General features: G+C 36.2%; 1 protein-coding gene across 1 annotated transcript in view; it reads left to right on the forward strand.

Moving 5' to 3' along the window:
* ANXA10 (annexin A10) overlaps positions 1–12,196 on the forward strand; it is a 68,514-nt gene extending 56,318 nt beyond the window's left edge. Inside the window, exons 7-12 of the mRNA XM_037132756.2 lie at positions 4,504–4,557; positions 4,640–4,733; positions 5,431–5,526; positions 7,605–7,663; positions 9,830–9,952; positions 11,908–12,196. Coding sequence (XP_036988651.1) covers positions 4,504–4,557; positions 4,640–4,733; positions 5,431–5,526; positions 7,605–7,663; positions 9,830–9,952; positions 11,908–11,976 — 495 coding nt within the window. The 3' untranslated portion in view covers positions 11,977–12,196. The remainder of the gene's footprint in view (positions 1–4,503; positions 4,558–4,639; positions 4,734–5,430; positions 5,527–7,604; positions 7,664–9,829; positions 9,953–11,907) is intronic.
* Positions 12,197–14,184: the final 1,988 nt, after the last annotated feature.

Genomic DNA, 14,184 nt, shown 5'->3' on the forward strand with positions numbered 1-14,184 from the left:
TTTTACATGTATAAAATGACATGTATTTAATAGAAATTCCTCTACTCATAATAGAAAATAGAAGTTAAAAAACATAAAAAGATGTATCTTTTTATAATCTCTCTTAATATTCATTCATCTTACTGGAAATCAAAAGTCCCATGATAATTCATACTTCTTAGTAAAATGTATAATTTATCTTAAATTTTTAAATGTTTCAAAGATCTTCCACTGACTCCTGACTTCTACATTAATGGCTCTTCTGTTTAGAACTTCTGTTCAGGGTTTGGGTCAGTAAATTGAGCAGTTTGGAAGAAGATATAAAGTGAATGAGAAAGTTGAATAAGTCCATCTCTTGTCCTTACCACCATTTCAGAAAGAATCTGTCTAAATATTTTATTTAAAAAAAATGGAAGTTCTTCCTAAAGGGGAGTGAAATTTAGAGCTGATGAGTTCCAACCAAACAACTGGGGGTGCTGCTGTGTAACTAGATCTCTCCTAACCCTATTATTCTGTCTATCAATCAATCAATCTATCTATCATCTATCCATCTATCATCTCTATAAAACAACAAGGCATATACTTAAATATCTGTTTCTCTTGGCTCTGTTATAATTCATGTGTATGTCCTTGGGGTTATCATTTAACTTTTTTGTGATTTAGATTAGAGAGATTCAATCTGTAAATTAAGGGACATGAACCAATTCCTCTCTCAGTACCCTCCTAATACAAATATTTGAAATTTCTCCAATTGTTGTAATCATGTTGTCTACCGCCCTCTGCATGGTCACCTTCAGAAGCCAGGGAAAGACTGTCCATGCCTTTCATCTGTTTCACATCATGAAAATTAAGACACATCTCTTTTTGTGAATTAACAGAGACAGGGAATTAGAGCACCAGCGCCTTAAGGCATTCATGAACTGGAAAGTGCTGAAAATTACTGTCACATTTTTGGGAAGAGAAGATCTTTCACTTAATGTGGAGAATATTTTCCTACAGGGCTATTTCTAATAAGGTAACAAACAACTCAGCCAAAACACATTCTTCTTGAAAACTAATGCCAATCATCAAACTGGCTTACAACACTTCCTGTGTGCTTTTATTCAACTAGATTTACAGGAAATCTAATTATCTGTCAAATAATGAAAAATGAGTCACTTAGGGACTAATTAATCAATATGTGCAAATTACCCTGGAGATGATGAATTCTTTCCCAAAGAGAAGCAATGGAAACTACCCAACTAGATGCTTCCTCCTCTTCTTGGCTGTCAGGATTCTCCTTGTGGCAGTTTCTCGAACTTGTACAGCGAGGCCTCTGGGAATGTCATCGCCTAAAGCTTTCAGGGATCAGCTGTAGTTGACTTACTTGCTCCAAATAGTTTCAGCTATATTTTAATTCCCTTAATATCTTCCTCTGACATTTTTCCCCTAATCCAAATTCTGTACTCATTTATGCCATTTCTCTGGCATTTACATCAATTACACATACAACACAGCTATCTTAGGCTTTTTTTTTTTAAGACAAACTCAGCCTGGGTGGAAAAAGCTGAATCACAGACTTACTTATGCACATCCTTTTAATCTGTCAGTCTGCTTAAAATGCTCTTGGCAATTAACTGCACGAAGAAGTAAACAGATAGGCACCACTTCACTTCAAGTTAAATATCCAAAACATCTTACCTTTCAAAAAAATGTCAAGTACCCAGAACTGCAGAAAATTTTTAAATATTTCTCACAAACTTTCCAAGAGTACATGTTTACCTAGCTATTTGGTTTAATTGAAACCCACTAAAAATGAATTATTTAAAACCACATTCATGGTTAAGAGTAACAAGGGAAAGATTGTAGATACAGACAAGGACAGAATCGAAGACTGAGCGCTACAACTTCCCAATGTTAAGAGATTTAAAAGCAAAAAGGGAACCATAAGATTGAGAAGGACTAACCAATGAAGTAGAAGGACTTCACCGAGAAGGACTAAGCAATAAAGTAGAAAGAAAAAAGAGACTACACAATCCTGGAAGCCCAGTGATGAATGTATAGCAAGGAGAAGAGAGCAATCAATTGCTTCAATTCTGCTGATGGACCAAATAAGAGGAAGACTGAGAATTACAGTGATAAGTTTGTGTTATTAAATAAATGGCATATATCTATAGAACATATAGCATATTAATTGCTTTTAGTCATTTTTTACTTTGTGTGAATGAAAACCATAAGAGAGTAACCAGAAGAGATTGTCTGAAAATAGTGAGTTCTTTAGGTTAAGAGTATAGTCACCAAACCTCAGGGACAGAAATAGCACTGAAATAGAATAATCATCTTTTCTTACAATCAGATCTTGGTTAATTCACTTAGTATCTGAAATCCCATTTATGTTTTTATCTTCAAGGGGCAAAACTATACAAATGATTATTGTCCCTACATCTCAATACTTCTGTAATTTAAAAATAGATAATACTGATACTTTACCACTCAATAAAATTATGTTCACCTTAAATGTTGTCTCTATTCCTTGCTCAGATATGTATAAAGCACAGTTGTATATGTAAATACACAGATTTTAAAAATAAGAATTGCATGTATGCATTCTTAGTCACCTGATACTTTAAGCAAATGGAATGAAGCAGATGAAATGTGTCTTATAGGCTCATATTAATTGTTGCTCAGCTGTACTCCTCTAGCTGATACACAAGGCCTGAGTTATGATTAAACATATTAAATTTCCAGGGCTACAAATTTAGTCACAAGAAAATTTTACTATGAGTAAATTGATCCTTCTTATATATCCCCAACTTTTAATTAGCAAAGGGAAAAACACCCTAATATCTACAGTATGTAAAACAGACAAAAGGAGAGTATAAGGTCAATCTCATTTATATATATATATATATATATATATATATATATATATATATATATTGAGTGAAAGGCTTAACTGTCAGATTTCTGGCCCTTCTCTCTCTTCCTCTCTAAGAAGGCACCTGGTGGAGAGGTGTATGTGGTTTATGGGATGTCTTGTCAACAAGAGAGGGATAGTCTTCAGGTCAAGATATTTTCTGCATCCTTGCTCATCTCAGGAATGTAATGGCAGCTCTGGGCAACTCTGATCATGTAGCATATGAAGTATAGAAATGAGTGTTTCTCTGTGTTCGCTGTCAAACCATATAACTGGTGAATTTATGAGCTTCTTTTTTTCTTGTCTCCATTTGGTCAGAACCAAGTAAACTTCATGATTGTTTAGCCTCACCTTTCCATTCACTGGACCTGAAGCATTCTGCTGAGGTCTAGCTATGTCTCTCGCACAGTTCCAGCCAATGTGGTCTACCATGTAGCCTCTGGCTTCTGGAATAATCTGTCCTTGCCATGGTCATAACCCATTCCATCTGTCAAGCTCCCTAAACAGGTTCTCAGCTAGCATGCTTGTTTCTCCATCAACAGTAGGTAAGAAATTTTGGAAACTGTTCATGCTACTTAGTTATTAAGATTAATTCAAGAGGGTTGTATTCAGCACCTCCCTCTGCCCAGTCATGCCGTGGCACTGCAATGTGGCCCTTTCCAGGTCTGGGAAGGTGATAGGAGCAGAGACCACTTTATCCCAGTGTTTTCTTAGCATAGATTGTATAGATAGATATAGATGTAGATAGAGATAGATAGATGTAAAAATAGATAATATAGATATAGATACATATGTGTTATATATATATAGATATAGATATATAACTTTATAAGCCTTTCCTCCACACCTCAACCCAAAGGAAAGGTTAAATAAATTGATCACTCATCTCTCCTACCTCTTTCTCCCTTCTTGTCCTCATCACACTCAGGGACCAGAGGGTCCTGAATTGGCTAGCCTTCCTTTCCTCCTATTTTGAAATGGGCATTCTTAGATTAACTTGACTGTGACTGTTCTTAATATGATAAAAGAGTTGGGCATGAAACAAATTTACAAAATACAATTGCTCCACAGAGTCTAGATTTCATGATTATTTTACTGTTGCAAATATCCTATTGAGTATGTCTGAGAGCAAATGTTAGCTCATCCTTTGTCTGGGCATTTGCACTCTACCAATGTTGAATCCCATCTCTACCACCCACCACAGCCAGACAGAGGGTGTTGTTCTATGATGGGGAAGAAGATACTGCCCAGAAAGTGGAAAAAGTGAAAATCATATTAATATCTTTGAAATAATATTACTTCTGCAAAGAAAAAAAAGAGAACCCATATTTTAAGACAAGATATTTCATGAAGTACTTAAGAAATATAAGACTAACTCTAAAATAACAATAGGACTTTCTTAGGAATTACCGATGCATTTGCAGTTCACAGGTTTTTGTCCCAATAATTCTGTGTGAGTTGTCAATTCAGAAAAGAAAAAAGGACTCATGAATCAACAGTGTGGTGATTGTTGGGGGGAGAGGGGTATAAGGAACTAAAAGGTAATGTAAAAAATATACAATAAAGATTACATTTCTTAAAATTAGAAAAAGAACAGTTACAAAGGAAACCATGTTCTTACTTAACAGGGAAGCAGAGAGGAAGGATACACAGACCCTGCTATGGCTGCTCAGGATGCGATGGTAAGGAGAACCAGCTTCCTTTTCTCCCAGGTCAGCCTGGTCCGGACAGCTAGGGTGTCACCTCTGCCGTGTGCCGTTTCAGGTCCTGTGGGAAGCGTGTCAGCGGAAGACAGGGGAGCACAAAACCATGCTGCAGATGATCCTGTGCAACAAGAGTTACCAACAGCTCTGGCTGGGTAATTATTAACCTGGCTCCTTTTCAGACGCTTAACTGATTATACAACAGAAGCAAATAGTTAACTGGAAATGAAAAGCAGGGGTGTGGGGAAATGTTAACACAAGAATAGAAGGGAGCCAGTTATCTCACAGGCACTAATTTTGAATTATGTTTGTACAGACATCCCTCATCTAATGACATTACTAAAGACTAGCTTTCCCTATAATTATATTTTTTTCCCCCAAACTGAGTATGACCTGAAATACCAAACCTTTAAAAACCATCTGTTTTTGATGGAGAATGGACTCAAATATATTACTATTTACTATTATGCATATTATATCTATTATTGAAAAGAACATAGTGAACATAGCTTAATCAGTCTATTGTGAGTCAAGATTATCATTATTGACACCAGATTTAGGTGAAGATGCTGTATTGTCTAAGAGGTGCACTCATATTAGTTTGCACTTTGTTTGATTTTCCCCCAAACTGCTGTACTCTTCTGCCTCTTTTATTTTTTCTTTTAAAAAAACTCCTTTTTACATATATAAAACGCAGAGGAATCTATTAAAAAATGTTAAAGGTGATCTAGTTCAACCCAATTCTCACCCCTAGACTTTACTTACCTTCATTATGTGTAGCAAGCTAAGCAATATGTGTATTTTATTTACAAATTTACAATATTTCAATTGAAGTATATCAATTTGTTGAAGTTTTCCAGGAATTTCAAAATATTTCTGGGCAGGACATAGTAGATGCCATTAATGAATGTTATGACGGATACTTTCAAGAGCTGCTAGTTGCGATAGGTAAGTAATAACTGGTTTGGTATACAGCAGGCCTTTTATTCTACAACAAACACTGATTGGCTCTGATTATATTAAAGATGCATGAGTAAGCTCTTGACTGAGTCACCTTCTCCTGAATTTAATTATTTAGAAGGTTTGTTAACTTTATGGAGGAAAAGTACATCAGGTACTGAGGCAATGCTTTCAACTGGCAAGTGGATCATCTTAATGAACAAACAACCTTCCCTAAAAGCTGCTTTAACTCTCATACTGGGAAGCATTGGATTCTCAAATGCTGTCTCTCAGGCAATTGGGATCTCACACCTTTAAATTCATTTTATATACACTGACTTCCATATCCTTGTTAAAGGGCCGGTAAATGCCAGCAATATGGGTTCTCTGTCTCCATGAGGAAAGCAGTGTTTTGTTACCACCTCTAATAAATTTGCCTTTAGGGGCACGTCTTACTAGAGAAAAAGATTGACTAAGTTGTTACTTTTGTAATGATTTCTGCAGGCGATTGTGAGAGAGGTATGCCTCTGCTTCTTCCTGAGTAAGAAAGGGTATCCCCCCATGAAGGGAAGAACAGTCGTAGCAACCATAAAAGCTACTGTTAACTACCCATGTGTAACTGTGCTGTGCTGTGACTTGACAGCACACATCGAAAGGACTACAAATGGGGCGTCGTGGTGACATAGTGCCTAGAGCAGGCACACATCAAGTACCCACTTGGATATTTGTTGATTAAATGAATATTGTGCCTTTTCCGTCCCTACAGCAGCACAGAGGTGCATGGGTATGGAAGTTGGGAGATAACAGAATTTTGATGAGCTTTAAGCTAGGGTTCCATAAAAAGGGTTTGGTAGGTTCTATGAAATCCCTAAGATAGTATACAAAATACGAATATTTGTGTATTTTTCTAAGAATAAGGTGCCTATATTTCAGCAGATTCTTACCATAATTTAATAGTTACATACATCAAAACTCCTCATTTTACATGCAAGGCCCAAGAAGGTTAAGTGACTCCTCCAACGAATGGAACTAATTAGCAATGAAGTTATCACTGGAGCCCACCTCATCTGAGTCTCAGGACGGTGCTCTTTCCACCAGACCACAGCCACAAACAGAGCAATGGGCGTGAGACAGGAGATAGTGGACATTAGAAATAACAGAAAACAATTGAACTGCTTCGTTCATTCACTGAATAAACATTGAGTATTTACTAGTCTGCTCATTGACTTGGGCACTGCAGATGGGACAGCAAAACAGCAAAAAAGTAACGCGAGTCCCTGTATGTAGGGCACTTTTGCTGCAGCCGCAACACGAGAGAGTCTGGAGGATTCACGGTTATATAGAAAAGCCAAAGATGAAGATGATGTTCTCACAGTCTGAAGGAATCATTTGAACTATGGAGAAAACACTGTTATGATGATTTTATTTTGCCTAGAAGTTATGGCCTCCCATAGATTAGTCATTCATTTATTAATTTATTTACTTACTCAAATAAACTATTGAATGCCTATAATCATCAACTGACTTTCACCAAGGACAGCTGTTAACTAGACTTTAGTCTTTTCTCTTGCCATCATAGTTTTGATTAGATGATTTCTAACACTGGTTTAGACCAATTACTGTCTCCTTAACAGACCTCAGATCTATTCACAAGTCTATACCCTAAAAATAGTGTTTTGGAAAATGAACCATTTGCATGGGACTGTGTCAAACTAAATTCTACCATAATGAAAATCTATAGTAGCAGTGGTAACCTGGGTCTCTTTGAAGCTCTATTTAATTTCAGATAAAGAGGATACATTATATGAAGGAAGTGAGAGAGTTCCAAGAAATAAAGATAAATGAAAATATGAACTAATCACTATAATATTGTTTCTTTATATTTTTATTGGTTAGGTTTTTACCCCTGACTTAAATGTTGGAAGTGTGATACACAATATATCACGAGTGATCCTGCCTAGAACTAACTACAAAGACCCTTCCAAGATTGTAACTGAAAAGAAAGTATGCTCATTGTTTGTCAAATTTTGAAGAAAATATGCATGGTCACCTTCCAACTCCCTTTTTTTCTGTCTGATTTTTTGTAGTTCTCTGTGTTCGAGACAAGCCAGCCTATTTCGCTTACAGACTACACAGTGCAATCCATGTAAGTATGACCCACCTATTTTTAAAATTTCTCCAGAAACTGTGTTTACTTCCTCAAGGAACTACTTTTACTTCCATTATTTAAATATTGATTTTCACTTTTAAATGGTATGCAAATATACCTACTTAAAAGAAAATATTCTCATGTGAAAGCTGTGGCACACACCAAAATGAAACCCATCAGATAACAATCATGGTGTGCCTTCCGTATCAAATTGAGGAACCCACAAAATATGATTCCTTGGGGTCTATCTCCTCCATTGCTTTAGTGTTTCTTAGCAACTAACAAACTGGTAGATCCAAATGCTTTTGTATCTTGCCAAAGACCTCAACCTCATACTTGTACAAGTGCAAAACGTACAGCATCAAGCAGAAAAGCAAAACATTACAAACTCTCTGTAGGAAATTGCTGCAGTCCTGAATTTAAAAGCACAAAATAATATCAGAGGTTATTTTAAAACATAAAGTCTTATTTTAAAAACAATGTTTAAAAAGAGATAGCTAGACAATAGTAAACTCTGAGGCTATTTTTTGTGATTAAACAAGAATGGTTTCCACAGTTTAGTGTGGTAGTTAATCTCACACCCTTTAATACATTCATTTTTAAAGAAACAAACAATTAAATGCCTGAAACAATTCACACCTTATTCATAATGTCTATGAAACATAATTAGAAAAAGAAAAGACATGATATAAATCATTATATATACATGGTAGTCTTGAAAACTCAATGAAATTATTAAAAACAATTCAGTAGTAATTTTAATATCAGAGTGTTTTATCCTCAAAGAAATTTTAATAGACAAACTTCTTCAAAGTAGCCACTATGCTGGGGTAATTTGCTAATTGTCAAGAATATTTCTGTTATGTACCTTGGTAGAGAGTATTTTTTATCTGTGTACAAGAACCCATGTATCCTCAGAACACAGGAGGAAGAGCAAATGCTCACTGCCCTCCTTTTCTCTCTTGTTCTATTTCCAAGCAGGAAATGGTGATTTGATTTTAAAACTTACAGGAAATGGTATATTGGGAGATGCTATAAACTTATGATTTCAACAGTTTTCTTCTCCAACATAGAATAAAGCTTCACCTGTGAGTGACCACTGAACACAATCACAATTACTCTAATTATGCCCAAATGAGGCCACTTATTGTAATAATAAATAAAAACTGTATTCCTGATGGGTGTGTTGTAATGCAAGAAGGGAAGGTATGTGTACCCCCAAAGAGTTGGAAGGTCAGCAGGAGGGATGTCTATTCAAGTAATCACATTTTTGGTATATGAGGCCCTTAAATGTAAAATATTGGTTAAAACTTGTTTTCACCACCCACAACCAAAAAAAAAACTTCTATGTTTTTCTCCAGTGGACTTTACATGAGTGATATATGAGTTAAATGTGACAATCTTGTTAGATCATTTATTTTAGTCACCTCGAAGTAGGAAAAGGTTGTTAGTGGTTCTACCTAAAACATTCAGACATCAAATCTTAGTTTATGCTTACCAGCCACTAGATGTCACCATCGCCCCAGTCAAAGACAGCATAAAATTTCTTCGTAAAACAGTATCCTTTGTGAAGCTACTACACAAAAATTGATATTTTTTGGCATTTTTAGTATTTGAGTTTAAATCAGTAAATGTGTCAAGTACCTGGAATTTTTATATTTACAACTTTCAATAATGAACAGACTATAAAATAAAAATGTAATTATTGTATTAGACTTAGGAACACTCATCTAACAGTTTGGAACCTCCCCCCACCTGGCCCCAGATTCCCCACCCCTCACACAGCCAAGAAGAGTTTCTACCTAGAAAGAGAACGTGAGAAGATGTGCATTCTACAGGCAGTGTGTGAAGGCTGACAAGGCTGGAACTGCAGAGTCAGGGTGAAAGGATGAGGGCCCGCATCAAGACAGTGGCCCAGGAAGTGAGAGATTAAGAAGTAAGATAGGTCGAATTTTTCATAGTCTGTGTACACAGTAAGAGAGGGGGAGGGAGAGGTCACTCTCAGAGTCTGGGTGGGGCATTGCCTGGATGCAGATGCCAGTGCTGGACGGGTACAGGAACAAGAGCAAATTGCTCCAGAAAAAGAGGATGTGCCTCTTATAGACTGGTTAACTGGAAGGGACTGTCTTCTCACTTTTTTCTTCTTCTGCCTGTATCTTTTAGGACTTTGGTTTCCATAATAAAACTGTGATCAGGATTGTAATTGCCAGAAGTGAAATAGACCTGATGACCATAAGGAAACGATACAAAGAAAGATACGGAAAATCCCTATTTCATGACATCAAAGTAAGTCTCCCATCCCTGCTTTATTTTGACCCATATTTGTCCATTTTTGAAACTGAAATAAGAGCTTAAAATTAAATACCTTCATGTCAGAATCTAGAAAAGAGACTGACAGGGATGGTTGACTTCAGTCCGTGGGACAGTCCTTTAGTGCATCAGCAGGCTGAGGAAATCCCTCACCATCAATAACAGGTCTTATTCCTCTTCCATGTGTTTTAATCAAAAGACACTGATGCAGTCCTGTAAAACATTCATTCCCTAATTGTGTAATTGTGTTTTATGAGCTAAATTCTGAAGTATGATCAGCATCGACAAAATACATTTTGCCACAAGACCACCTAAATTGTGAACAGGCTCCTTAGGTCAGTTCAGCGGTCCTCTTACATTGTCAAAAAAGGCAGAGCCACCAGTCCAATTCCATACACGGTAATCTGGAGGCATTTAGCACTGGCAGTTATGTAAAATTCTATACATGCCTATCCCTTTAGTACTTGAAGGGCAAAGAAGCACTGATTCAGAAGTAACAAGCCAGTTTTACACTCTGATATGTCTAAACTTCACGCTGGGTTTTGATAACACCTAGCAAAGAATGATCGGAATGCGTAAAACCATCTATGCAGGTTTTGGCACTCAACGGAAAATGAAAATGCTTCATCCTTTACAAAAAAAATTATAAAGAATTTCAAGATGGCATCAGCAGAACATTAAACCAAACACAGGGCCTTAAATATATTTTAAATTTTATTTCACACATTCCTACCTTGTTTCCATTGGTTTCCACTGAAATTTTCAATTGCATGAATGGCTTCTTAAATGAAAGAATGATCCAGATTCAACGTGATAACTCAAACCCAGAGACCACAAAAACCAGAAGACCTTGTAGGTCCTCGAGTAGCCAAAGTGGTTTTTAAAAGGAAGAGCTGATGGACCAGTTAAGAGAAATCCTATTCTGTGTCTTTGATAAAACTCTCCTCATATCACCTTCAAAATCCTGAACTTTTAGTGATGATATACATTTCTCACTGTGAAATGGATGTTATGCTATTTTCTAAATAAATAAAATAATTCTAATACACTTACTGCAAATAATCACAGCCACATTAAAATCTACTGGTATTTACATATTAATGCAACTTTACTATGTGGATTTAAAGCAGCAAATTATAATTACATAACATTGTATAAGAGAAGGTCAATATGATGGCTGATTCTTAACAAAAACAAGTTTTAGGGTTCCATCTGTTTATTATTATTATTGTTTTGAAAAACTTAGAAACTATAGAAGGTTATAAAAAAGGAAGATAAAAATTACCCTAGGTTTTTACTACAGATAACCAGTAATAAAATTTGCTTTAGGAGCTTTTTGTTTTTTTAAAAATGTATGTAAATATTAATATGTTTTACTACTTAAAAGTTTTTTATTGTATAAAGTATATAAATTATTCCTCTTTATTATAGATTGCTTTTTATTTTTTTACTATAATACATAATATAATGGTGTACATTGTAGCGTAAATCTTCATGCTCATCAATAATTGATCATTACTTCCTTAGGATATATTTCTTGAAGTAGAATTAATGAATAAATGTAAAAATTTAGAAGTCATGTTAAGGCATATTATCAATTTGCCCTCCAGACACTGAAAATTTATAGCAATAATATTAGAACACCCTTTTCTACACTTGAGAAGAAGATTTTATTCTACTTCAAGTTATTCTTTTTATAAATACACACTAGGGTTCAATTAATCTTATATGAACCCCTTTCTATTGACCATGGTATTATTTTACAACAACTTCCACCAGGAATAATTCTCAGGACATATTAAATCTTTAGATGAAGAAAGTAAATAATTTTGGAAAGCTAATGGCCCATGAGTGTTTCATACTGTAGTTCAGAGGAATTACATGTTTTTCAGAAATATTGTGACACAGTACTTTAAATACATTTTTTCCAGAATTTTGCCTCAGGGCACTATGAGAGAGCTCTGCTTGCCATCTGCGCCGGAGATGCTGAAGACTACTGAAGCAAGGGGCGGCTTCGGAGGGCTGTGCACCCTGCTTTGCAGGCACGTCACCTAGAGACTTCCGTCATGAGTTTGCATTGTTAGCAGCATGATAACAAACTATATAATCATATTTCCTCTTCTGTCTTTAAAATTATTCTAAGCCAAAAAAATATTGATACATTTATGTGAGATTGAATTTTTACTTATTATCTAAATCAATGACTTATTAAATTGTGTATAATGGCATAATAAAAAAATAAAATAATGCATTGAATTAGATTTTATTTACATGTGAAACACAGACTCCCTACAACCAAGACTCTGTTTGTGGCCGTCCTTAGCGTGCTTGGAAAACAAACAAAAGCACAGCGTGTGGCCAGGTCTCTTAGAGGAACATTTAAAACTCTTGCACAAATGCCATATAGCTAAAATGAACATGTAAAGCCACCTTTAAAAGAAAATAAAGATATAATACAGCAAAATTCAGTCAAGTACATGCTCATCAGACTTAGCTGTGAAAGACACTAGATGTAAAAATGGGTGTGTGTGTGTGTGTGCGTGTGTTTGGCAGCCGGTCTGGTAAAGGCAATTTATCTCTAGCTAATATTTTTTATTTTATTTTTTAAAGATTTTATTTATTCATTTGTAGAGAGAGGGGAAGAGAAAGAGAGAAACATCAATGTGTGGTTGCTTCTCACACACCCTGTACTGGGGACCTGGCCCACAACCCAGGCATGTGCCTAGACCGGGAATTGAATTGGCGACACTTTGGTTTGCAGCCCGTACCCAGTCCACTGAGCTACACCAGCCAGGGCTCTAGCTAATATTTTTTAATGTTCGTGGCTAAACAACTACTTGCCCATCACTTTTGTTTTCACTTCTTTTTTTTTAATCCTTACCCAAGGACAGTTTTTCATTGCTGTTTGGAGAAAGACAGAAAAGGAGGGAAGAAGGGGGGAACAGAGAGAGAGAAAAAGAGAAAGAGAAGGAGAGGAAAAAGGAGAGAGATGTGAGAGCAAACACTGATCTAACCCTTCTCCTATGTGCCCCAACAGGGGATCACACCTGCAACTTGGGTATGTGCCCTGACCAGTAATTTACTTCACAAACATTTGGTCTGTGGGATGAGGTTCCAACCAATTAAGCCACACTGGCCAGGACAAGCTGTTTTCACTTCTTAGTATCAGCATCCAAGTCTTTTGAAAGTTATTATATGGTTTGCGCCATCAGTAGAGCCTGATCCCTTTGTGTGTCTCAACATTCAATATATTAGAAGCTGCAAGAAAAAAAAACCCAACTCACTGAGGTCAACTTTTGGAAAGATTCTGGCTTAATGCCATAATCTACCCTACAACAAAAGCAGAGTAACAGGCACAAACAGATCAAAACATGGCTCAAGAACAACTCAGAGCCCCAGAGCCAATAAATCTAAGCGATGAAGAAATAGCCGAACTTTCAGATGCACAGTTCAAAACACTGGTGATCAGGATGCTCACAGAACTGGTTGATTTTAGTCACAAATTAGAAGAACATATGAAGGCTAAACTAATTGAAATGAAGGGAAATGCATAGGAAATCAATAGTAATGGAAAGGAAACTGGGACTCAAATCAAGGGAGCAGACCAGAAGGGAAGAAAATGACCAAACAGAAAAATAAGAAGAAAAAAGAATTTAAAAAATGAAGAGAGGCTTAGGAACCTCCAGGACATCTTTAAACACTCCAACATCCAAATTATAGGAGTACCAGAAGGGGAAGAGGAACAGTCATGAGTGGAAACCTTATTTGAACAAATAATAAAGGAGAACTTCCCCAATCTGCCAAAGGAAATAGACTTCCAGGAAATCCAGGAAGCTCAGAGAGTCCCAAAGAAGGTGGACCCAAGAAGGAACACACCAAGGTACATCATAATTACATTAGCCAAGATAAAAATGAAGGAGAGAATCCTAGATGCAGCAAGAGATAAGGGGACAGTCACCTACAAAGGAGTGCCCATCAGACTGTCAGTGGATTTCTCAAAAGAGACCTTACAGGCAAGAAGGGGCTGGAAAGAAGTATTCCAAGTCATGAAAACCAAAGACCTACAACCAAGATTGATCTATCCAGCAAAGCTTTCATTTAGAATGGAAGGACAGATAAAGTGCTTCTCAGATAAGATCAAATTCAAGGAGTTCATCATCACTAAGCCCTTATTGTAGGAAATGTTAAAGGGACTTACCTAAGAAAAA

The sequence above is a fragment of the Artibeus jamaicensis genome, unplaced genomic scaffold (assembly GCF_021234435.1).
Source record: "Artibeus jamaicensis isolate MK-2021 breed Jamaican fruit bat unplaced genomic scaffold, CSHL_Jam_final scaffold_537, whole genome shotgun sequence".
Classification (NCBI taxonomy): domain Eukaryota; kingdom Metazoa; phylum Chordata; class Mammalia; order Chiroptera; family Phyllostomidae; genus Artibeus; species Artibeus jamaicensis.